The sequence below is a fragment of the Pelophylax lessonae genome (assembly GCF_965119305.1).
Source record: "Pelophylax lessonae genome assembly, chromosome: 6".
NCBI classification, from domain to species: Eukaryota; Metazoa; Chordata; class Amphibia; order Anura; family Ranidae; genus Pelophylax; species Pelophylax lessonae.
The window spans coordinates 128,006,335-128,033,857 of record NC_138773.1 but is presented as its reverse complement, the minus strand read 5'-3'; the positions used below and the strand labels follow the sequence as shown (position 1 = coordinate 128,033,857).

At 42.5% G+C, this 27,523-nt stretch overlaps 1 protein-coding gene across 1 annotated transcript in view; it reads left to right on the top strand.

Moving 5' to 3' along the window:
- The first annotated feature begins 3,645 nt into the window (after positions 1-3,645).
- The window catches only part of BMERB1 (bMERB domain containing 1), a 633,071-nt gene continuing 609,193 nt past the window's right edge, over positions 3,646-27,523 (top strand). The window contains exon 1 of the mRNA XM_082261009.1: positions 3,646-3,845. Within this exon, the coding sequence (XP_082117135.1) occupies positions 3,728-3,845 (118 nt within the window). The 5' untranslated portion in view covers positions 3,646-3,727. The remainder of the gene's footprint in view (positions 3,846-27,523) is intronic.

The following is a 27,523-nucleotide window of genomic DNA, read 5'->3' as shown; positions in this document are numbered from 1 at the left end:
GAGAATATATTGGCACATTACCTTGTGTTACTTGTTTTTGAATGATTTGGGTATGAAGCCATTTTGTTTTTGCTCAAACAGGTAAAGAATTTACTGTATCTTCATTTTTTTGACAGCGCACTTATTTCTTATACACAGTAATCAAATCATATTTAATCCATCAGCTAGGAAAACCCTTCACAGAACACAGTGAACAAAAAAGGTGTTAACAGTTTCAATTCCCCCCACTATTTCTCAAGTTTACGTTTTGTGAAGAGATTTCCTGTTATATGGGTAAAGTACAATTTTGTTACTGTGTTGCAGCAGTACCCCACCTGGACTGTTAGATAAAAATAAATATAAAACTACATATATATATATATATATATATATATATATATATATATATATATATATATATATATATATAAAATAAAACCTTGGATTGAGAGTAACTTTGTTTGAGAGCGTTTTGCAAGACAAGCAAATATTTTTTTTATAAAGTTTGACTTGATAAACAAGCAATGCCTTGATATACAAGTAGCGTCATGTCATAACGAAGTATAAAAAAGAAGAGAGATGCTTCTAAGTGTAGCAATATGGTTACATTTAATGAAGGTTCAATATTTAGCATCTCACATAGTTGATTAAAACAGGCACATCTAGGTATGCAAGCATCGGTGGTAAGCTGTCCACATAGACCATCCTCCGCACCGCCATTGACGTCATCTCTTCCACGCTGCGCTCCATGAAAGCTTCAAGCCTCGCTTTCAGATCATTCTACAGGTTAGTCTTCCTGATCACGATTGCAGACTGATAGCGGTGCAGAGGATGGTTTATGTGGACAGCTTTACCCTGGATGCCTGCATACTTAGATGGGCCCCTTTAATCATCAACCATGTGCGTTTCTAAATGCTGAAACTTGATGAAATGAAACCATATTGCTACATTTAGAGATGCCTCTCTTTTAAACCCACTAGCTCTGTTAATCCCCTTGTGCAGGCTGCCATTTGTGGATGGACATTTTATGGTTACACAACCAATCACATTGCTATAATCCTTTTATATGGACTATAAACTGAAGGATTTATGAATAACTGGTTGTGGAACGAATCATCTATCTGAGTTTACATTGTTCCTTATGGGGAAATTTGCTTTCATATAAGAGTGCTTTGGATTACAAGCACATATCCGGTACGAATTAAGCTCGCAATCCAAGGTTTTAACCGCTTTACCACCGCCCACAGTAATATTACTGCGGCAGAGTGGCTTGTTATCGTCTGACGACGTAGTACTACGTCGTCAGACACTCCCCCTTCTGGGGGGCGCTTGCGCGCCGCCGGAGGCTCGCTCCCGCTGTTTTCATTCACAGCGGGAGTCGGGCCAGGGGAGGAGCAGCGGCGATCGCCGCTGCTCTGCCCCAATCGCCGGGGATCTAGTGTGGAGATCCGCCCGCCTGTGTAAACACAAGCGGGCGGATCTCCATAGTGACAGGGAGTGACAGATCGGACTGTTCAGCATAGCTGGACATCCGATCTGTCCATGACTCACTCAGTCACCTCCCCCCCTACACGTCAGTAAGCACCAGGCATACATTAACCCCTTCCCTGCCAGTGTCATTTTTACAGTAACAGTGCATATATATAGCACTGATTACTGCAGTAATGTCACTGGTACCCCCAAAAGTGTCAAAAATGTCAGTCAAGGGTCCGATCTGTCCGCCGCAATGTCGCAGTCCCGCAAAAAAAATCGCAGATCGCCGCCATTACGCGTTAAAAAAAAAAACACCAAAAATGACAGAAATCTTTCCCTTTGTTAGTAAACGCAATAACTTTTGCGCAAACCAATCAAAATACGCTTATTGCGATTTTTTTTACCAAACATAGGTAGCAGAAAACAAATTGGCCAAAATTTTTTTAAAAAATTGGTTTTTACATCTTTTTTGGGGGGAATTTCATATAAAAAAATGTTAAAAATATTGTTATTTTTTCAAAATAAACACTCTTTTTTTGTTTATAGCGCAAAAAGTAAAAATCGCACAGGTGATCAAATACCACCAAAAGAAAGCTCTGTTTGTGGGAAAAAAAGGACGTAAATTTCGTTTGGGTACGGCATCGCACGACCGCGCAATTGTCAGTTGAATTCGCACAGCGCCGAATCGCAAAAAGTGGCCTGGACGGAAGACAGCAAAATCCTCCGGTGGTAAAGTGGTTAATATATATATATATTGTACTTGCATATATCTATATATCATATCATATACAGTAAAACCTTGGTTTGAGAGTAACTTGGTTTAAGAGCGCTTTGCAAGACAAGCAAAATTTTCAAATAAATTTTGACTTGATATACAAGCGATGTCTTGATATACAAGTAGCCTCAAGTCACAGCTGAGTACAAAAGAGAAGAGAGGCGCCTCTAAGTGTAGCAATATGGTTACATTTAATTAAGGTACAACATTTAGCAACTCACATGGTTGATGATTAAAACAGGCACATCTAAGTATGCAGGCATCAGGGGTAAAGCTGTCCACATAGACCATCCTCCGCACCATCAACTACCTCATCCTTTCCATGCTGCCCCTTGCTTTCAGATCGCGTTACTGCAGGGTGGTCTTCCCGATCAGGATTACAGACTAGCAGCCGGCGGTGCAGAAGAGGGTCTATGTGGACAGCTTTATCCCGGATGCCTGCATACTTAGATGTGCCTCTTTTACACATCAACCATGTGAGTTTCTAAATGTTGTACCTTCATTAAATGGAACCATATTGCTACACTTAGAGGCGCCTCTCTTCTCTTTGATACCCTGTAGCTCCTGGTGGATTTTGCTTCCAATCCCCTTGTGAAAGCGGCTATTTGTGAATGGACATTTTATGGTTACACAACCTATCGCAATGCTATAATCTTTTTATGTGGACTATAAACTGAAGGATTTATGAATAAATGGTTGTGGAACGAATCATCTGAGTTTCCATTATTTCTTATGGGGAAATTCGCTTTGATATAAGAGTGCTTTGGATTACAAGCATGCTTCCGGAACAAATTATGCTCGCAATCCAAGGTTTTACTGTATATGATAATGTATATATATATATATATATGTTATCATTTTTATATATATGATAATATATATATTATCATTTCTGCACTTCTTCACTTCTTGTTTGTCATTATTACATTTTATACCAACCTCCTTTTCTGGTTTTGCTCTGTTTAAAAACATTTTTCGTTTTCGACCAATAACAAAATAATTCAATTCAATAATTCAGGCTTTCCTTTTTTCTTCATCTAAAAGACCATGTAACTGTAAACACAAATGTGTTTACCCAGAGCACTGTAATGTATCCTGTGCTCCTAGAGGGGATTTCCTTGCCTCCTCAGTGACGTGCACTGGCAGTGGCACCGTCGGCTCATTCCGAGTTCCTCAGTAGGTAATAGGTTAACCCTGTGTCTCTTCCTGCGGTACCCAGCGCCCAGACAGACCTCAGCTGCGCATGCGTGCAACATCCTTTCTGCTCCTCTAAGCCCCGTAGGGATGCACTGACGTTGCAGCACATCCTTCCAGCCTCCCCCCTCGCTTTTAAAGCTGAGCTCTGGAGCCAAGAAGGAGACATGAGGATAGAGTGAGTGGGAGCAGGCACAGTCCTCCCCCCTTCACCCACCCACCCACCTATCACCTCTCAGCCTGTGCCAGTGTCTACACAAGTGAGGAGTCCGTAGCAGAGAGCAGAGGCAGGAGCTCCACGCAGCAATGCAGACATCCATAGAGTTAAAGAAATCCATCTCTGCCACCTTGGAGACAGAAAAGCCAATGAAGAGCTATGGAGCAGTGGAGGAAACTGACTGGAAGGCAGGGGGGCTGGGGAGAAGTAAGTATTGCTTCTTGTATACACAGGTCTGTTTGTAATACATAGGAGTAGCCCGAATGCTTTATTCTGTTTATTCAGCACTGGTTGTGCAATGCCTGTTCATGTTCATTATGTGTGCACTGTGTGATTTCATTGCACATGGGACTTGGGGGCACACCAGCAGAAGAGGTCTTTTTGGGGGCTAATCTGCTTTGGTTTTGTCTGTAGAGATGGTTGGTTAAATATTATTTATTCTGGATTTGGGGCTTATATGAGTACTATAAAAGGTAGACATTTTTTTTTCTTAATTTTTACTTCATTTGGGGTAATGCACAAAATATGGTTTGTATTGGCGTGTGAAAATATTATCAACTATATATTCTGTGCGTATTTAACATTTGGTGTATACAGGCAGGTTATTGCTACTGAGGGCTATTTATACAAAAGAACAATGTGTTTGTTTATTTATTTTATTTCCTCGTACAAAGCTGGACTTTCATTTATTACTACTAAATAAATAATAATAATATTAATAAATAAGTGCTGGCATTTTTTTAAATGTCAAATCCATATACCAAACATTTTATTTTTAGACTAACATTTGTATTATTACATTTAGTTTAAACTAATATTAAACCTTAGCAGGTTTCAGCTTAATTACCAACAGTAAAATAATTCCAGTAAACTATTAATTAAAATTCTTACTCCAACACTTGCAGCATACAATATTTAATGCTGCTGGTTCCTGCTTTCTCAGTGGTGCTTTTCATAACTTCCAGTCTCTACAGGAAACAGTTAAAGCTGAACTTTAGGTATGGATTATTTTTGCACAGTTACATAGGTCCAGCTTCGACCAATGCAAGTGTGCATGTGCCATACCTGGCCATCCCTGTGGAAACTATAAATCTCTGTAGTGGGCACAGTTAGCTAGTTTCCAGGTTTCATGCCGAGCAGCTACATTGCTGCAAAGTAAACACAGGAGGTTGCCTGCTAGCTCGGTGTAAGCACCATTTTCTCAATAAATGCAAAGTGTTCTCTGACTGAACGAGGTGAAGAGGCAGGGCAATGATGCCCAGTTCTCCACCCTATTCAATCAGTGAGCACCTTGCATTCATTGAGGAAAATGCAAGACTTTCTTTGAATGGTGACCCAGGAGATAGCAACAATCACTGTAGTAACAAAGATTTATTGTTTCCACAGGGATCAGACAGGTATATCACATGCATACTGTGACAGTAGGCAGGTAAAATCGCCTGGTTGCATCCAGGGTGGCAGGTATGTGTGTCCTAGATTCAGGCTCTATGCGGATTTGTTCCACTAGGGGGAAGTGCTGAGAGTCCTTCAGTGGTAGAGGTAATAAGTCCAGCTGAAGTAAGTTGACTCCCAGCCTGCTTAGAGAGTTGCTCCATGCTGGAACCAGTTTTGTGACTGTATAGGCTGTGGGAAGCCTCATACCAGCCTATGTGGTCATACATAGTCTGTGTGGCAATCCTCTTAAACAGGGAGATAGGTGCAGGGGGCCGCACAAGGCTGCACTTTGTTGATAGCCAGGGTCTCTGTGCATGTAGTAAGTTGCCAAGGGTTTATTTTCATGTTTCTTTTTGTTTTGTTGCCATTTTTTTACCGTGTATATAAACTGCACCTTTGTCTTTTTCAACTGCAATGCTGTGCCTAATTTTGTGTAGTGAACTCATCCAGGGGGTCACATACCCCTGCTGCTGAGCGAACAGGAACTTATGCCTCGTACACACGCAACGATTATCGGCCGACCGATCGTCCGACTTTTGTCCAGTGTTGTGTTTTGTTGGTTGGAATGTGCCTAGACTGCACACAAATTTTCTCGGCCAACAAAATTCTACTTCAGAAGTGATGTCATGTGCTGGTTTACTTTCCGTGTGTTTTTTCTTCTCTGAGCATGCCCAGTCATGCTCATCAGATTTTTGTCTGCCGAAATCTGTACTGACTGACGGAAAATCGGCCGTTGTGTTGACGGCCAACAAAAATTTTATAGCCTGCACACCAGATTTTATTCGGCCGAAAAGTCGGAGTCGGTTGTCGAAAGCATCATACTAACAAGCCGAAAATCGGCCGATCGGACATCGGCCGAAAATTCCCGGCCAATAATCGATGCGTGTGTACGAGGCATTGGGCAAGGATTAAAAGATGAAGATGTCTGCATACTCGTAATTTAATAAGTCAGCTGCTGAAAGTGCCTAAAAAGGTTTAATATCACTTTAAATCACCAGTTTCTAATGTCCCTCAAGGACTCTTCTTTGGAGTGAAAGAAGAAATGTTGGAACAGTCCACTAAACACCACCACCTATAACTAACATTACTTTTGGGTAGACTGACCCTTTAATGGTGGGTTCCATGATCCTGAAATATAAAAAGCATTCCTGTTCATTCCTTTGTGGCAAAACCAGTTCAAACCAGTTAAACAATAACATATACTATGAAGGTGGTCTCCAGTCAAAATTGAAAATCATATCTTGATATGCTTATGGGAAGTACTGGTTACCTTGTGTTTTTTTTTTTTTTTTTTTAATTCAGGCATGACTGTTACGGAGTCAGTCTACCTTTTTTCAGTAAATCGGGGGATCCTGGAATTGAGAAGATATTTTTCACCATTAATGCACTGATAATAGAAGTGCCAAGGGTAGCTAGTGAATAGTCCTTCTTTAATCACAGTTCATAGTGTAACAGCCTGGTCACTGCAGCCCCAGTCAATTCCACTAGGTGGCGGGCTCCGTGTTTAACTTGAAGACAGGAGTTTGCTTACACGCCAAGAATCGTCTGCCAATATGTGTGTGTATCTACTTTCACAACTGATATCTTTTAATAAAACTGTGTTACGCTATGTCGGATATGCGCTTTTGTCTCTTTTTGTTTGGCATGATCCTGGAATTTACCTACTTGTGATGCTAGAACACACACAATTGACTCTTTGCTGCCTCTAGCATTAAGATGAAACATGATGAAAGTATAAAGAGGTTTATGAGAACCAATAATCAGATTTAAAAATCTCTTCTCATTTAGAAATCTGAATGTAACCGGTGTAGCACCGTCCTAGGTAGCTGCTTGAGTGTGAGTATAGTTTTGGCTCTGTCTGCCTATCAAAGGAGCAGCAGGTAAATTTTATATTGCACTCTGCTTAACAGGGAGCAGGATCTGTGAGTTGGGTGTGCTCAGTGTGTGATTCATATGGTCTGTGGGTGTGTCCCCACTCTGCCCAATGGGGAGGCACATTGGATAGTGGAGGAAATCTGGCAAATGAGGACACAGGCTTTGATACAGCACCAGGGATTGGCACAGACTGCTGTCCTGGTGCATTGTGGGGTGGGGTATAAAAAGCCAGGGGCACGTGTGCACAAGGTCTTTGGCAGGAAGCAGAGTCCCAAAAGGAGGGTGGCGGCTGCCTCTTCTTCTGGTTGATGCGTGGTCACAAGTGGTCGGCCTGGTGAACCAGAGGTGTGGAGCTGAGCCTAGGGGTCCAGAAGAGCTGACTGGAGGAGTCAAGGCATTACGAGAATCTGGAAAGCAGTATCGTGAGTACAGAGGATCTTGCCTAAGGGTCTGCCCAGGAAGGGGACCACTCCGGAGTAGTGTAGTCAGTGGGCGGTTGTCAGCTGCAGGAAAGGGGGTACTAGGTGAGTGCCCTGAAGAGAAGTACTATAAGGAACATTTACCTCAGATTCAGGATGAAGTAGCGGCCTTGCTGCATCCTCAAGTTAGAAGTCCTCAGAATTGTGAATAGTCCAAGCATTGGAGTATCCCACTCATCCCTTCTCCCATCCCAATATAAATTAAAAACAACAAAAACATCAACCCCTAGACTTATCATTGACTGAGCCAAGAACGTAAAATACTAAGATTTCTGCTTGCAGTTGCTATGGGTAACCCAGGAGAATCCAAAAGTGTTAAAAACAAGCAGCTCTTAAGGGGGCAGTGCTACACAGGTAAAGCAGGAAGCAGTGAGAGAGAAATGTAGAATGTACAGATGAGTAAACTTTATGACTTCAAGCTTAACTCCAACTTAGCTATCACTTTAACCATTTTCCGACCACCAGCAGTATATATACTGCGGCAGGTCGGCTCTGTCCTGCGAAACGACATAACTGACCGCGAGTGTGGGGGGGTGTGCCCATTCGCCACAGGGGAAGCAGCAGGGAAGCCACGATTGCTCCCCGTGAGACAGAATGGCGGTCTTCCATTGTAAACACGGCAGACCATTGTTCTGTCAGCAATGAACACATCGCTCCTGTGTTCCTCCTATTTAGGAACACAGGTCCCTGTATTCATTCCATAAGTACATCCCCCACACAGTTAGAAAGCACCCCCTAGGGACACCATAAAGCAATAACACAGATAATGCCTTCCCCTAGTAAAAACACCTCCCCAATTACACTGAATCACAGGCTAAGCACACAGTTAACCCTTTGATCGCCCCTGGTGTTAACGCCAGTGTCATTAGTACAGTAACAGTGCAGATTTTTAGCACTGATTACTATAGCAATGTTACTGGTCCCCCCCCCCCCCCAGTGTCAAAAATGTCAGTTAGGGTGTCCAATCTGTCTGCCGCAATGTCGTAGTCCCGCTAAAAATCTTAAAATAACTCTTTTGCGCAAACCAATCAATATACACTTAATGGGATTTTTTTACAGTATTTATTTTTTTTTATCAAAAATATGTAGCAGAATACATATTGGCCTAAAATGATGAGAAAATTAGATTTTTAATTTTTTTTCTTTTTTATTGGGAATCTTATATAGCAGAAAGTGAAAAATATTATTATTTTTTGTTTTTGTTTTTTCAGAATTGTCGCTCTTTTTTTGTTTATAGCACCAAAACTAAAAATTGCACAGGTGTTAAAATACCACCAAAAGAAATCTCCTTTTGTGGGGAAAAAAAGGACACTAATTTTATTTGGGTACAGCTTTGCACAACTGCGCAATTGTCAGTTAAAATAACGCAGTGCCGAATCGCAAAAAATGGCCTGGTCATTAAGGGGGAAAACCTTCCAGTCCAGAAGTAGTTAAATAGTTTGTTTGGGTCCAAGCTGGCCCAAATAAACTATTTCCCTTACTAACTGCTGCAGTGTGTGTAACATCTGCTACATACAGTAAAGAGCGCTGTGTTCCAGCAGGGGATATGGGGACTTTCTGTCTGTTGCCAGAACAAAAGTGAGTCAGGCTGAGCAATGCTCGGCCATTCACAGGTAGTCTTGTATTTTTATAAGTAAATACAAGGCTTCCTCCGATTGCCTGAGGCAGAGAGGTGGGCTGATGACATCACAAGTGCTGTGTTCTGGCAGTGGTATGAGAACTTTCCTTCTGCAGCCGGAACAATTAGAATTTTATCAATAAATAAAAGGCTTCTTCTGATGGGCTGAGATGAAGAGGTGGGTGGATGATGTCACAATCTCTATCTCAACCGTTCAGAGAAAGCCTTGTATCCATTGGTAAAAATACAAGGCTACCTGTGAATAACTGAGCAATTCTCAACTTGTTAAATATAGCCACTGTTACTAAGGGCTACCTACAGCGCATAATAGGCAAGCGCTGTAGGTAGCCCTTAGTAACAGTGGCTATATTTAACAATTTCACATCATTTGTCCTCAGCTGCTACAATTTTTTAGTTTTACCTTAACACATTTTTAGTTATCACAGTTCACTGGCGCAAGGGATATACTACAGGTATATTTATTGACACAATTCTCAGCTTTACTGGATTTTTTTTCCGTCGCTGCTGGACCACAGCAAGTTTGGCCCAAAATGTTACAATATGCTTGGTTGCTAAAAAAAACATTTGTCCTTAAAGGCCCCCCAAATAGATTAGTCATGATTTGAGGTAGAAACAAGCATATTATTATTAGTATTATTATTATTACAAATGGTTTGAAGGCTTTAACCACTTAAGCCCCGGAAGATTTTACCCCCTTCCTGACCAGGGTTTTTTTTGCGATTTTTTTTCTACTGCGTGACTTTAACGGACAATTGCACGGTCGTGCGACGCTGTACCTAAACAAATTTCACGTCCTTTTTTTCCCACAAACAGAGCTTTCTTTTGGTGGTATTTGATCACCTGTGTGATTTTTTTTTTTTTTTTTTGATCATGCGCTATAAAAAAAAAAAAAGAGAGTAAATTTTACAAAAATAACAATATTTTTCAAATTTTTTTATATGAAATTCCCCAAAAAAAAAGTGAAAATCAAAATTTTTTAACATTTTCGGCCAATTTGTTTTATGCTACATATGTTTGGTAAAAAAAATCGTATTTTGATTGGTTTGTGCAAAAGTTATCGCGTTTACTAACAAAGGGAAAGATTTTTGTCATTTTTGGTGTTTTTTTTTTTAACGAGTAATGGTGGCGATCTGCAATTTTTTTTTTGCGGGACTGCGACATTGCGGCGGACAGATCGGACCCTTGACTGACATTTTTGACACTTTTGGGGGTACCAGTGACATTACTGCAGTAATCAGTGCTATGCATATGCACTGTTACTGTAAAAATGACACTGGCAGGGAAGGGGTTAACTGTATTGGAGAGGGAGGGGTTAAGTGTGTCCTAGGGGCATGCTTCTTACTGTGATGGGACATGTCTACTATTGTAAAAACAGAGATCAACGGTTCTACATAGTACACATTTTTACACAGGGGAGAATGACAGGCGGCTTGTTTACATAAGCCGCCCGCCTACCGACGATCGTAGTGTGACCGGCGGACATCGGGTCCGCCAGTCACATGCGCGGACTCCTCAGTGAACGGGGCGGGCGCGCGTCTCAGCGGGCGCGCGCGCGCTCGCCCGCTATTGGCTCACAAGCCGGTCACAGGCTAGGGACGTGTATATATACGTCACTTTGCCTGGCCGGGGCTGACCGCCGCAGTATATCTACTTGCCGCGGTCGGCAAGTAGTTAAGAAAAATCTGCATTGGGATAAGTATATAGGCATCAATGCTGACCCACCTTCTGAAAATGCTGGTTTCCTGGCTGTCATGCTGATTCAATAATTTACATACATTTTGTGCCTTATGCGTGAGACATGTTGGTGGACCTGGACTCAGACTTTTGCTAGCTTCTTGCTTGAGTACAGAAATATATGTAAAGTACAGTTCTGCTTCAAATACTATCACTCCTTTGCACTTTCTCTCCATCCTTGTATGTATGTGAAGCATAGAGTAACATTTTCTACTTATTTTCTACATGTACTTCAGACATGCTGTAGGTTACATAACAACACAATGTAATTAGTCCAGACCAAAATATTTATTTTGTAAATTGAATTTACTTTATAAACAAGCTAGAAAATTACCTTGTTTTTTTTTTTTTTCTAAGCCTTTGGTATTTTATTTTTGTTTTTCTGCCATGGGTATTATCATTTTTATTTGGTCTTTCGCTTTTTGTAAAAAAAAAAGGTTACACCATCTTGTATCCTAAATGTTGAAAGTTTTACTTTTCTTGACCCATGCTGGCTTGGTTGTGTAGGAAGATGATGAAAAGGAATCACTAGTGAAGAGTTAACGCATTTCTGATACATATTTGATCAGGCTATTTTAAGGAATTCTTTGATTCCAGAACATGTAGAGCAGTGAGTCATTTAGATAAGCAAAAATATCTACTAACTTTAATGAGTTACTGTGAAATTTTAAACCATTAACAGAGATGAGTGAATAGAAGAAAATCTGCTGTGCCAGTGGTTCGGCGGTTTAGGACACTATTATTTGTTCTGCTGGGGAAACCCTCACCCCAGGAACTATCACAGCCCTAATAAGAATGATATGCACTTCCTCATAGCACCTGATAGGAAATTATACTATTTCCATTTTGTGTCCCTTTTGTCACAGGTTGAGGGGTTCCTCAACTCAGAGCAAAATGGCTGACTCTGAACCAGAATTTAATTTTAAAAGTAAACCACCAAATTATTTGTAATTTATATAGCATTAAAGGGACTAGCCAGCCAACACTGTTTTGACTAGATAAGTTTGATCACTCATACAGTAAGCCTCTTATCTCTCTCTCCAGGACCCTAAAGAAAAAACTTCACTTCCAAACCATTTACTTCACATTAGGGGGAATGTCAATGTCACATTTTTTTTTTTCTCTATAAAAATACCCAAACAGCAGCTGAATCCCATTGGATGCAGCTGCTTTTTTTATTTACTTTTATCTGCTCCCTTGAGTTTTCAATTGAGGGCTATCAGATGGGAGGTGGCTGATAGAGCCACCCACTAAGAACATTTTAGCTTGTTTCTCAGAAACGGGAAAAAACTTGTACAATGTGTGACCAGCTTAAGACCAAACCTGGAATTTCATTGAGATACTTTTCTAAAAGATATAGGATTTCAAAAGGTAATTTAGCCAAACTGCACGTATTGTGTATAGTTCCCTTTAAGGTCCTTTTAGCCATTTTAATTGGGGAAAGCTAGGGATATCCATAGAAATCATGTTCTAACCACCATGTTTTAAAGACCAATTTCCTCCACCCCAAACTTGCTCATCCATGTCTTTATGAACCTTGTTTGTGCACTGGTGCACAGTCTTGTTGGAACAGTAAGGGGCCATCCCCAAACTGTTCCCACAAAGTTGGGGGCATGAAATTTAAAAAAAATGAAAGGAACCCTTTTTAATCAGAGTATAGCATCAAGTCAATTTAACTCCTGGAATAATGATCTGGTTACTTAAGTAGCAGACGGGGTTGTTAATCATTTTCAGCTGCATTGGTGTTATTGAAATTAACAGGTGCACTAGATGGGCAACAATGAGACGACCTCCAAAACAAAGATGGTTTTATAGGTGAAGGCAAAAACATAAAATGCTGGCGCACAGGTAAAACCAAGTAGTGAACTATATGAAAGAGAGTAAATAAAAATACAATTAACCACTAGCTGAATGCTCACAGTTATCCTACTGCGGCAGTGCGACTCCCCTGGGTCCAGCGACGTAGACTTACGTCGCTGGACTCCTAGTATTCTCGACGGCACGCGCGCACCGAGGAGAGGGGGCGATCGCCGCCTCCCTTCCCTGATCGTCGGGGAAAGTGTGAGAAGACCCGCCTGTAAACAAAGCAGGCAGATCTTCTCAGTGACAGACGGGGAGAGATCACAGGATTCAGCATAGCTGAACCTGCGATCTCTGTCTGTGTCACAGAACACCCCCCCCCCACGTCAGTAAGCATGAGGCATACATTTAACCCTTTGATCAACCATAGGGTTAACCCCTTCTTTGCCAGTGTCATTATTACAGTAACAGTGCATATTTATAGCACTGATTACTGTAGTAATGTCATTACTGGTCCCCAAAAAGTGTCAAAAATGTCAGTTAGGGGGCCGATCTGTCCTATATCGCAGTCCCGCAAAAAATTGCAGATCATCGCAATTACTATTAAAAAAGAAAAAAAAAAAAGTAAAAAAGAAAAAACAATAAAAATGACAAATCTTTCCCGTAGTAAGTATACGCGATAAATTTTTTGCGCAAACCAATCAAAATACACTTATTGCGATTTTTTTTTTTTTTTTTTTACCAAAAATATGTAGCAGAAAACAATTTGGCCTAAAATGTTAAAACATTTAGATTTTTTAAATTTTTGTTTTGGGAAAGTTATATAGCAGAATGTGAAAAATATAGTTTTTTTTTTTCCAAAATGATTGCTCTTTTTTTGTTTATAGCGCAAAAATGCAAAATCGCACAGGTGATCAAATACCACCAAAAAAAAAAGCTATATTTGTGGGAAAAAAAGGATGTAAATTTTGTTTGGATACAGTATCGCACGACCGCGCAATTGTCTGTTAACCACTTAAGCCCCGGAAGATTTTACCCCCTTCCTGACCAGGGGGTATTTTGCGATTCGGCACTGCGTGACTTTAATGGACAATTGCGCGGTCGTGCGATGCTGTACCTAAACGAATTTGATGTCCTTTTTTTCCCACAAACAGAGCTTTCTTTTGGTGGTATTTGATCACCTGCGCGATTTTTTGATCATGCGCTATAAACAAAAAAAGAGCGTCAATTTTTCAAAAATAACAATATTTTTCACATTTTTTTATATGAAATTCCCCCCAAAAAAAATGTAAAAATCAAAATTTTTTAAAATTTTTGGCCAATTTGTTTTATGCTACATATGTTTGGTAAAAAAAAATCACAAAAAGCGTATTTTGATTGGTTTGCGCAAAAGTTATCGCGTTTGCTAACAAAGGGAAAGATTTTTGTCATTTTTGTTGTTTTTTTTTAACGCGTAATGGCGGCGATCTGCGTTTTTTTTGTGGGACTGCGACTTTGGGGCATACAGATCGGACCCTTGACTGACATTTGACACTTTTGGCGTTACCAGTGACATTTCTACAGTAATCATTGCTATACATATGCACTGTTACTGTAAAATGACACTGGTAGTGAAGGGGTTAACTTTTTTTTTGAGAGGGAGGGGTGGTGTGTGTCCCTAGGGGCGTGATTCTAACTGTGATTGGCTGTGGCTTGAGCTGTAGGAACAGTGATCAACGGTCCTACATAGTAGAATCGTATGATCACTATTCCTACACAGGGGAGAATGACAGGCGGCTTGTTTACATCAGCCGCCTGCCTTTCTCCCGCTGTCACAGACGATCGTGGGGGGGTCCGTGACCGAGCGGGAGCGCACCTCCGGCGGCGCGCGCTCGCTCCCCAGAGCCTCACAGGCTAGTGACGTACCCATACGTCACTTTGCCTGTGAGGGGCTGACCGCCGCAGTATATGTACTTGCGGCGTTCGGCAAGTGGTTAAAGTAACACAGTGCCGAATTGCAAAATAGGGCCTGGTCAGTAAGAGGGTAAAATCTTCCCGGGGCTGAAGTGGTTAAAGTCCGTAAATGGTCCAAAGAGTCATTTGGGTGGGCTGTAGATAGTCAATACATAATCCACACTAGGGCTAAGCTTCTCCTCTGGAGTGAAGTCAACTCAAAGCTCTATATAAGAAAAAAGAAACAGGAGAGCGCCTCTAAGTGCAATATTTAAGTATGGAGTAAATAGCACATAACAAACTCGCATAAAGGTAGATTAAGAAAGATGAGGCTCATCTGAGGTGAGTCTGCTTCAGCGGTGGAGAGAACCAGGCATCCAAGCTGTGTAAGGGAGAGCCTTCTTTCGGCATGGTGTCATTGGAAGGAAATGGATAAGTTCCGCATCTCAGCTGTGTGGGCCATTGGTTGGAACACAGTGCCTGCTGGCGTATAACGACACCGTTGGAGCAGGGGAACACATTTGCGTTTCCGAGCATGCACGAAGCTCACACAGAGCATGTACACTCCTTTTTCAAGTGTGGCCAGAGTATAAAGGAGCACAGTTTATATAGATGGTCGGGGCTGACGTGAAACGTCACATAAATTTTACCACATGTTAAATAAAAAAGCAACAGACAAAAAGCAAAGAACAATAAAACATACACCATATCTGCACAATGAAAATAAAATGAAAAAACAGCTCAAATCAATATTATGCCAATGCTATGAAAAAAAAAATACCATGATTAAGAAATTTTTAAATATTCTACATCTATAAAAAAGGTATGTGTATATGTAATTTTAAAATTTGGAGAACGAAATCGGATGGACAACTACTATAAACAAGAAGTATACACAAAGCTGTAAATTAACTATTATGAGTAAAGACTGATAATAGATGTTTATTGGAATGTATTTTGAGGGGGGGTGGGAGGGAAGGAAGAGGGGGATGAACTTGACGCATGTACAGTATATTTACATATATTTCCAGCATAGAAAAAGTAACTGGGAACCATAGAAAAGTAATTATTCTGGATGAAAAGAAAAAACTTCATCCTAGGATCTGAAGGGGTGGGTATGTGTGTGTGTGTGTGTGTGTGTATATATATATATATATATATATATATATATATATATATATATGACATATTAAAGTGGCCACAGATAAGTGTGTGCGTGTGTGTGTATATATGTGTATTAGGGATCGACCGATATCAGTTTTTCGTTGCCAATATCGATATTTTGGCCATCGCATATTGGTATGGCCCGATATTTTGTACATTTAAAGTTTTGAAAAATAAAGACAATTTTTGACACAAATCTTGTACTGAACATGTTAATTTTTGTTTAATGCTTAATGGCTGGCTTGCTGGCACCTTGTGGTGGGTGGGTGGCTGGCTGTCTGGCACCCAGTGGTGAGTGGCTGGCTGTCTGGCACCCTGTGGTGGGTGGGTGGCTGGCTGGCACCCTGTGGTGGCTGACTGGCTGGCTGGTACAGGACCTATGGGAGGCTGGCTGGTACAGGGCCTGTGGGTGGCTGGCTGGCACCAGACTGCTGTGGGTGGGTGTATGGCGGTGATGGACTTCTGCAAGACTAGTCCCAACTCCAGACTGTCCAAGGCAAGGGAGGCGGCCTAAGAAGGCAGAATGACGTCACCAAAATATCGGCAATATTGGTAACTTCTGGGGCTGATACGATATATCAGGGAAAGTGCATATCGGTCCCCGATATATCGGCCGATCCCTAGTGTGTGTGTGTATGTGTATATGTGTGTATATGTATGAGTGTGTGTATATATTTTTGTACACCCCTAAGTGAAAGTGTCCAAATTGGGCCCAAAATGTTCACCAGAGCTTAACAGGTTGTCACTTGAGTAGAGTTGAGTGAACACCTGGATGTCCGGGTTTGGCGGGTCCGGCCGAACTTGAAAAAAAAGTCTGGGTTCGTGAACCGGACTTAACCCGAACTTTACCCCGATCCCAAACCCCATTGAAGTCAATGGAGACCCGAACTTTTGAGCACTAATATGGCTCTAAAACAAACATGGAAAGGGCTAGAGGGCTGCAAATGGCAGCAAAATCATCTTAAGAACATGGCAAGTGCTCTGCAAACAAATGTGGATAGGGAAATAACTTAAAATAACATAAAAAACAGAAAAATAAAAAATAATCATCTTGAATGATGTAGGAGGAGGATGAGGCCCATATGGAGTAGGAGGTTGAGGTGGCGGAGGATATGGCGGTGTAGGTGGAAGCAGCGGCGGCGGTGATGGGGGAGGACGAGGCCCATATGGAGTAGGAGGATGAGGTGGCGGTGGACGTGGCGGTGTAGGTGGAAGCAGCGGTGGAGGAGGACGAGGTAGCCAACACTGGTTTTTGTTTTTAATTGTATTTCTTTTTAAATTTGGGTACACCCCAAAAGAGTGAGAAAGATCAAATACAACAATGGCTGGGTAAGGCCGGTATACATGTCTATTCTGCACAAGGTACGGACAAGTCCTGTGGGATCCATGCCTGGTTCATTTTAATGAATGTGAGCTTGTCCACATTGGCTCTGGACAGGCGGCTGCGCTTGTCTGTGATAGCGCCCCCAGCCATGCTAAATACACGTTAAGATAATACACTGGCTGCAGGGCAGGCCAGCACCTCCAAGGCATAAAGGACAAGATCAGGCCAAGTGCCCAATTTGGAGACCCAGATGTTGAAGGAGGCAGACCCGTCATTCAGTACGTCTAGGTGTGTGCACACATATGCTTCACCATGTTAGTGCTGGGTCGTGGTGCTGCTGGTGGAGCTCCTGTTGCAAGGAGAGGACGTGGTAGATCTGTGCCAGCTACACGCACAAGTGAAACACCTTTCTCAGCTGCGAGTAGGCGACAGAACCTTACAGCAGTATTTGGCAGGGCCTAATGCGCCTCTACAAATGTTGAGGCCAGAACAAGTACAGGCGATAGTAGATTGGGTTGCTGACAGTGCCTCCAGTTCCTTCACATTGTCTCCCACCTCTTCTGCTGAAAGGTCAGAGTTGCCACCTGCAGCCGATGTCCATCAATCTTTCACCTCACCCCCTTGCAAATCAGCCACGTAGTCTGAGCCCCAAGTCATGCAGCAGTCTCTTCTTCTTTTTGATGTCTCTGTTAGCATGGTTTCCCAGGGCCATCCACCTAGCCCTGCCCCAGAAGTGGAAGAGATTGAGTGCACTGATGCCCAACCACTTATGTCTCAAGATGAGTACATGGGAGGACCATCGCAGCACGTCTCGGATGATGACGAAACACAGGTGCCAACTGCTGCGGAATTCCGAATTGTGGAGACCGACAAGGGCTGCAGGGTTGAAGACTGCGTGGAAGATGATATGGAGGATGATGAGGTCCTCGACCCCACATGGAATGAACATCATGCAGGTGACCTGAGTAGTTTGGAGGAAGAGGCGGTGGTCGCACAGAGCCACCAGCACAGCAGAAGAGGGAGCAGGGTGCAAAAGCAGAGCGGCCATGCCCTAGACACTACACCTGCTACTGCCCAACGCAGCAACAGACCGAGCACACCAAAGCCAGCTCACAGGAGTTCCCTAGCATGGCAGTTCTTCAGACAATGTGATGATGACAGGACACGTGTGGTTTGCACGCCGTGCAATCAGAGCGTGAAACGAGGCATAAACCTTCTCAACCAGAGCACAACCTGCATGACCAGGCATCTAAGTGCAAAGCTCGAGCTGCAGTCAGTGGAGTGCACACCTCAAAAACCAAGAAAGGTCTCTGGCTCCTCCTGCTTCCTCTTCTGCTGCTGCAGTCTTGGCCTCTTCATCCATCTCTGTAGTGACAGTGGCACCTGCCAACCCGCAAACAGAGGATCCACCAGCAACACCACCACCTGGGTCACCATCTCCACAATGTTCGGTGGAAGCGTTCAGCTTTCTATCTCCCAAACACTGGAGCGGAAGAGGAAGTACCCCCGCTACCCACCCGCCATCCCTGGCCCTGAATGCCAGCATTTCAAAATTCCTGGCCTTTGAAATGCTGTCATTCCGTCTGGTGGAGACAGAGTTTTAAAAGCCTTATGGCGGTGGCTGTCCCACAGTACATCGTGCCCAGCCACCACTACTTTTCCAGGCAAGCCATCCCTTACCTGCACAACCAAGTGGGTGACAAAATCAGGTGTGCGCTGCGCAACGCCATCTGTGGCAAGGTCCACCTAACTACGGATACGTGGACCAGTGGGCATGGTCAGGGACGTTATATCTCTTTAACAGCACACTGGGTAAATGCAGTGGCGGCTGGGCCTGAGGCGGCTAGCAGTTTGGTGCATGTCCTTCCGCCACCGAGGATTGCAGTGCGCTTCAGTTTGCCTCCTGTTCTAACTCCTCCTACTCCGCTTCCTCATCCTCTACCGCCTCCTCATCCGGTCAGCGTAACACCTTCACCACCAACTTCAGCACAGCCAGGGGTAAATGACAGCAGGCAGTTTTAAAACTTGCCTGTTTGGGGGAAAAAAGCACACACCACGCAGGAGTTGTGGAGGGGCATTCAACAGCAGACCGATGAGTGGTTGGTGCCAGTGAGCCTCAAGCCCGGCCTGGTGGTGTGCGATAACGGGCGAAATCTTGTAGCAGCTCTGGGCCTAGCTGGTTTGACACTTGCTGAATTTGGTGGTGCAGAGGTTCCTTAGAAATTACCCCGATATGTCAGAGCTGCTGCAGAAAGTGCGGGCCATCTGTGCGCACTTTCGGCGTTCTCACCCTGCTGCTGCTCGCCTGTCAGCGCTGCAGCGTAACTTCGGCCTTCCCGCTCACCGCCTCATATGTGACGTGCCCACAAGGTGGAACTCCACCTTGCACATGCTGCCCAGACTGTGCGAGCAGCAGCAGGCCATAGTGGGCTTTCAGCTGCAGCACCCACATGTGAGTCGCTCTGCAGAAGAGCACCACTTCACCCCTAGTAACTGGGCCTACATGAGAGACCTGTGTAAGTTATTGCGCTGTAACATATGCAGACTATGCCGCAATTTAATATTTGTTCCCTAAATGGGTGTTTATTGAATAGCGTAATAGAACAACAGTATCCAAAGGGTGTATTTCACAGTAACATATGCAGACTAGGCTGCAAATTTATATTTTTTCCCTAAATAGGCGTTTATTGAATAGCGGAAAGGAAAAACAGTATCCAAATGGTGTATCTCACAGTAACATATGCTGAGTAGGCCGCAATTTAATATTTTTTTCCCTAAATGGGTGTTTATTGAATAGCGGAATAGAACAGCAGTATCAAAAGGGTGTATCTCACAGTAACATATGCAGACTAGGCCGCAATGTAATATTTTTTCCCTAAATGGGTGTTTATTGAATAGCGGAATAGAACAACAGTATACAACGGGTGTATCTCACACGTACAGATAAAGACTAGGCCGCAATGTAACATTTTTTCCCTAAATGGGTGTTTATTGAATAGCGGAATAGAACAACAGTATCCAAGGGGTGTATCTCACAGTAACATATGCAGACTAGGCCGCAATGTAATATTTTTTCCCTAAATGGGTGTTTATTGAATAGCGGAATAGAACAACAGTATACAACGGGTGTATCTCACACGCACAGATACAGACTAGGCCGCAATGTAATATTTTTTCTCTAAATGGGTGTTTATTGAATAGCGGAATAGAACAACAATATAGAAAGGGTGTATCTCACAGTAAAATATGCAGACTAGGACGTAATTTACTTTTAATCCCCTAACCGGTTTTTTATTGCAAAGCGGAATACAACAGTATGCAATGGGTGTATCTCACTGTACCATATGCAGACAGGGCCGCAATTTACTTTTTATCCCTTAAATGGGTTTTTATTGGAAAGCAGAATACAACAGTATGCAATGGGTGTATCTCACTGTAACATATGCAGACAGGGCCGCAATTTACTTTTTATCCCCTAACTGGGTTTTTATTGCAAAGCGGAATACAACAGTATGCAATGGGTGTATCTCATTGTAACATATGCAGACAGGGCCGCAATTAGATTTTTATCCCTTAAATGGGTTTTAATTGCAAAGCGGAATACAATAACAATGGGTGTATCGCACTGTAACGTATGAATGAAAATCTGAAAAAAATTGTCCCCTTAATTGGTGCTTGTTTAATTACAGATTTGAAATGCAGTGTCTAAATGCTGTAAGTCACAGTAAAATATGAAGGAAAAAAGTTTTTTTTCTTTTTTAAATGCAGATTAAGCAAACACATATGCACTGAGCTTGCATTAAATGGTGTAATGTTCTGGTACCTTTTGGGTACCCTAATTACTCTTTCATAAGTGTATGCGCCCCACCATTCTCTTTTGGTAAGGTGCGCATACACCTTAAAGACTGATGCTATCATCACTGAGCGCCGGACTGGATGGCTATTTAGATCGCCGGCTCTCACTCACATGTGTTCGTTCAAACTGCTTTGTGCCTTGAAGCTAAACCTGTCTTGAAGCTCACATGCTTGCAAGCATACCTTGCTGTCGGAACCGCGCTGATCCCTGTATCCCGCTACCGGATCATCCGCTCTTGCCGAACCTCTCCTCTGCTACATTGCTATTAGTGATAAGTACCCCACAGGGGAAACCTCTATAACTTTCATACTAAAGCTTACACTATTTAGCTCTGCATACTAAGGACTATTACTACATCTGCATTATCTAAGATTGCTAGCTCTTGAGCCTACTACCACCTGTTCTTGCACTGGGTTGATCTCTCTTGTATGTCCACCTGCTACTCTGTCATCTACTATCATACATGATTGCTAAACCTATCTGCATCCCATCTGCTACTATCTTACTTTCAAGAACATTTCCTTTCAAGTTTCTGTCATCTACCATCTCTACCCAACCTGTCTCTTCAGCCTATCATCACTGTGTTACTATATACATAAGTCACTCTAGGAAACATCTTATTGAGTGTGTGTATTTACTTGCTGAATTGAGATCATCCACACATGATGAGTCATTGAGAGTTGGGAATGGTGTCTCAGCGTTTCTCTACATGACTACTGAAGTGGAATATTTCTGCAGCTGAAAATCCACATCATAGGTAAAACGCAGGAGCGTTACAAATGGCCGCTAGCCCGCTACACACCGCACACCTAACATAGGTATATGGATACTGTTGTTGTTCTATTCCGCTATTGAATAAAAAAAAACCCATTTGGATGAAAAACTGAAAAATATTTTTTTTCCCTAACTACTGAAAAATAATTATTTTCCCCTTACATTGGTGCTTTTTGAAGAGCAGGTTAGAAAAGCAGTGTCTGTCTAAACACTGTATGTCAAAGTTAAATATGAAGGAAAAAAGTTTTTTTCTTTTTTAAATGCACGCCTAACAGGTTGGATACTATGGTTGTTCTATTCCGCTATTGAATAAAAAAAAAACATTTGAATGAAAAACTGAAAAATAGTTTTTTTCCCTAACTACTGAAAAAAAATAATTTTCCCCTACATTGGTGCTTTTTGAAGAGCAGGTTAGAAAAGCAGTGTCTGTCTAAACACTGTATGTCAAAGTTAAATATGAAGGAAAAATTTTTTTTTCTTTTTTAAATGCAGATTAAGCAGACACATATGCACCGAGCTTGCATTAAATGTGCAGCACCGCACGCCGCCCCCCTAACAGACTGATAAAAGTTGTTTTTTTCTCCTTTCTCCTCCTTACTGGGCTCAGATCAGGGCATAAAGATTGTGCACTGCACCCCCACACAATACAATCAATGTAGATCGCTGTCTGATTAAAGAAGATTCTTCCTATGCTTTCCCTCAAAGCAATCTCCAGCCTGACCCTACAGTAATCTCCTATCTCTCTCTTAGCAAAAGCAGCAGGAACCTCTCCCTAGTATAGTTATAGCAGAGTGACGCGCGGCGCTATGTGACACCAGCTTATAGACTCTGGGTCACATGCTGCACTGGCCAATCATAGCCATGCCATTAGTAGGCATGGCTATGAGGGCTTCTAGGGCACACTAGTTAAACGCTTGCTGATTGGCTGCCTTGCACCTGTTGAAACCCCGCCATTAAAACCGCGCCAAAACATCAAATAACATTACCGAACAATGGACAGTACCCAAACATACAGTGAAATGTCCGGGTACCGAATACCCAAAAGTCCGGTACGAACCAAACAATACAGTCCGGGTTCGCTCAACCCTACACTTGAGTCCTCTTCCACTCCTCCATGAAGACATCACAGAACAGAAATGGTGGACCTCTTGGAGGTGTGTTTGGGGTCATTATCATGTTGGAATTCCCTGTAGCCCAGTCTCTGAAGGGAGGAGATCATGCTGTGCTTCAATATGTCACAGTAAATGTTGGCATTAATGGATCCCTCAGTGAACTGTAGCTCCCCAGTGCCGGCAGCACTCATGCAGCCCCAAACCATGACACTACCAGCACAATGCTTGACTGTAGGCAAAACACACTTGTCTTTGTACTCCTTACCTGGTTGCCGCCACACACGCTTGACACCATCTGAACCAAATCGTTTTATTTTGGTCTCATCAGACCACAGGACATGGTTCCAGTAATCCATAACCTTAGTCTGCTTGTCTTCAGCAAACTGTTTGCGGGCTTTGTGCCTCATCTTTAGAAGTGGCCTCCTTTTGGGATGACAACAATGCAGACCAATTTGATGCAGTGTATGGTCTGAGCACTGACAGGCTGACCCCCCCCCACCCCTTCAACCTCTGCAGCAATGCTGGCAGCACTCATATGTCTATTTCCCACAGACAACCTCTGGATATGATGCTGAGCACATGCACTCAACTTCTTTGGTCGACCATGGCAAGGCCTGTTTCTGAGTGGAACCTGTCCTGTTAAACCGCTGTATGATCTTGGCCACCGTGCTGCAGCTCAGTTTCAGGATCCTGGCAATCTTCTTATAGCCTAGGCCATCTTTATGTAGAGCAACAATTCTTTTTTTCAGATCTTTAGAGTTCTTTGCCATGAGGTGCCATGTTGAACTTCCAGTGACCAGTATGCGAGAGTGATAACACCAAATTTAACACACCTGATCCCCATTCACACCTGAGACCTTGTAACACTAACGAGTCACATGACACCGGGGAGGGAAATGGCTAATTGGGTCCAATTTGAACATTTTCACTTAGGGGTGTACTCACTTTTGTTGCCAGCGGTTTAGACATTAATGGCTGTGAGAGTTATTTTGAGGGGGCAGGAAACTTACACTGTTATGCAAGCTGTACACTCACTACTTTACATTGTAGCAAAGTGTAATTTCTTCAGTGTCACATGAAAAGATATAAGAAAATATTTACAAAAATGTGAGGGGTGTACTCACTTTTGTGAGATACTGTATATATGTATGTGTGTGTCTACATGTAACTAGTGAATAGTGCTGATTTCCAGTTCTTTATTTAAGCCATTGGGCTTGAGGGTATCCAAAGTAAAAATCCAGAATGTTTCACGCTGGCAAAATCTGAAAAAACTTTCAGCCTCCGAAAGATTTTTAGGCATAGCCTCAATAATCCAAACACTTAGGCCTGCTGTAGAAAATGTTGGGACACTGTTTGTCTCAACCCTCTTCAATATAGCGATGGTGTTGGCCTTTGGGTATACTATTTATCCATAATTGGTGGTGGCAACTCTTAAAATGGAGGTAGGAGTTACCGGCTGTCGGTTTAGTGTAATTGCGGGCAAAAATATGTTTGCCTTCATGACCAAGCTGTAAATCTAAGAAGGCTATTGAATCCTGATGGTAGACTGATGTAAAGGAAAGGCCCATCTGATTATGGTTACAATGTCAATAAGTAACAAAGGTCTCTATCTGGGTAGAAGGGCCATCCCAGATTAGGACATCATCAATATACCTTCCCAAAAACAATAAGTGCTGTGCAAAGGTGTTATTGTTCCAGGAAAATTGATGTTCACAATACCCTATAGTTAATTTGGCGTAAGAAGGTGCAAAATTGTCTCCCATGGCAGTACCATGGGTTTGCAAATTGAAATCACTCCAGAGGAGAAGCTCAGCCCTAGCATGGATTATGTATTGATTACTGCCCACCCAATTGACTCTTTGGACTATTTATGGACTTTAATTGTATTTTTATTCTTTCATATAGTTCACTATGTGGTTTTACCTGTGTGCCAGCATTTTATGTTTATGTTCATGTATTTCGACGTCTTGGTGTCCTGCCAGGTTTTAATAATAAGGTATATTATGCACCAACCCTATTAGCACCCCCTCCCTTTTTTTTTATTGCACGTATCTGCCTTTGCTGTACCAGTCTTTGTCTTACCAAGATGTACCTGCTTAATGATGTAGAACTCCATACATATGAGAATCAGTGCCACTGGGTGATATTTGCCGATATCCTCATGTGATCATGAGGATAGAAAAGCAAGCCCTGTGGCTGTGGTATAGGGGGAAAAACAACAGTGGTGTTTTGCCTTGGGAGCTTAGCAGCAGTATCCCTTATAGTAGGTAGTTTCTTGGGCTTTGTCATAGTACTCCCTCCCATAATTAGGGTACTACTATCCTTTCCCTTAGGCCTCGGAACAAGTAAACCAGAAGCTTCAGCTAGACCAATGTCCACAGTTTCCTTTTAATTCAGGAGATGCTGTGGGTATTGCAACAGTAAGTTGCCAGTCTCACGATAAACCCTATTGCACATCATCAAGGGTAAATCTAATGAAGGAGAGACACCTGTTAGACACAGAGTCTTTTACAGGCTATTTCTGCTACTGAACAGGTTAGACATTCCTAAATGGTTAATCAAATGGAATGTAAGGTGGTCTGCAGAAACTTGGAGATTACATGAGTAATCCCACAGATTTTTGCCTGGTCATCAATGCACACCAAATAATCTGAATATACAGTATTAGACCAGTGGCTATGATTCTGTCACGTATCTCCAAGATGGTTCATTTAGAGTCTTCTTGCTCTTTAAAGCCTGACTCCTAAATTTTCTCCATTCATAGTGGAGAGACACGGTAAGGGGTACCCTTGGAACTTTTTCTTATGGAGTTGCTTGCTATGTTTACCATGCTATGTGTAACAACTTAACAACCTATTGTTTCCTCCTTACACTGCTGTTAGATCGGTTGGTGTGTAAGAGTTAATTGGGACCCCTGGTGGTTTGGGCTACTGCCCACCCCTTGATGAACTAGAATCATTTTCTGCAACTCTGATGGTTTTCTGGGTGCAAAACCTCTATACAAAGAGCTACATATACTAACCTGTATTTACATAGTTGCATAGTAGTTGAGGTTGAATAAAGACAATAGTCCATCCAGTTCAACCTGTGTAGGTGTGTGTGGACGTATTCATTTCCTATACCCCTGAATGTTTTGATCTTTGAGAGGTACGTCCAAGAGTCTTTCAAAAGTAGCCATACTCTCCGCAGTTACCACCATTTGTGGTAGAGAGTTCCACAATCTTATAGCCCTTACTGTAAAAAAAATGCTTCTCCTCCAATCGCATTGTATGGCCTCGTGACCTCTTACATTCCTTGCGACTGAATATTTTTTTTTTATGCTGAGATCACCATTGAGGTATTTGTAAATCACTATCATGTCGCCTCTCAGGCGTCTCTCTTCTCCAGGGAGAATAAATCAAGCGCTTATCAGTGCTTTTCATAATTAAGGTCTTCCAATCCCCTAATTGCACTTCTCTGGACTCTCTCCAGTTCCAACACATCCTTTCTGAGAATTGGCGACCAGAACTGGACAGGGTACTCCAGATGTAGTCGGACCATGGTTTTTATAAAGCGGTAGGATTATAGTTTTATCTCTGGAATATATCCCCTTCCTTATGCATGCTAATATTCTGCCGGCTTTGGCAGCTGCAGCTTGACATTGCATGATATTGCTTAGTCTAAATTCTTCTAAGACTCCCATATCTTTCTCCATTTTTTATTCCCCCAGAGGTTCCACCCCCCCAAAGCGTATTTTGTGTTTATGTTTTTAGTCCCCAAGTGCAATACCTTACACTTCTCCACATTAAAAGCTCATTTGCCATGTAGTTGCCCACTCTGTTATTTTGTTCAGGTCATTCTGTAAGATTTCTACATCATGATGTGAAGTTATTGCCCTGCTTAATTTTGTGTCATCTGCAAAAACTGAGATGCTATTTATGAATAAATTGAACAAAATTGGTCTCAGGACTGAGCCTTGGAGGGGGGGGGGGGGGGGGGTTATTGCTGATCTTGCAATAACAACACTTATAAGTTGTGCACTTTGATTAGTACCAGTGTAGTCATAACAGAAATAACACAGGGAACCTTTGTGCATTTCTGACTTAGCGGCCCGGGTACAGACCAACAGAAATGTTACTAACAGCAATGTAGTTCATTTACAGAAAAATAAGGTATAATAGAAAGACACCCCCCCCCCCCCCACTTTCAATGTGGTGTATTTATAGTAAGCAAAAGAGTCATATATCCAAAATAAACAGAAAGGACACAAAATAAACTTCAATATTGTGTATTTCTGATGCTCAACAAGGCACAGTCAACCCAGAAAAGACAGACAACTTAATGTTGTGTATTTCTGATGAGCAGTAAAACAACCAGAAAAGACACAAATAAACTTCCACATTGTGTATTTCTGAGATGGCACTAAAATGGCTCTAAAACACCAATGGAAAGGGCTAGAGTGCTGCAAATGGCAGCAAAATGTAGTTAAGAGCATGGCAAGTGCTCTTAAAAAAAACTCCCCTTTAACCACTTTAATACCGCTCACGGTAATACTACTGCGGCAGAGCGGCACGATACCGCTCAGCCACGTAGTATTAACGTGATGCGCGATCACGGCTCCAGAGCGCGCTCCCGCGCGCCGCGGGTCCCGATCCCGATGTCATTCGGTAGGGAACCGATCAGTCATCAGATACTGACCAATGATTTTTGGTCAGTGTCTGTAGATCGGTCCCCACCAATGGCAATCTGTCCCCTGTCTGTGTAATGTAAACACAGACAGGGG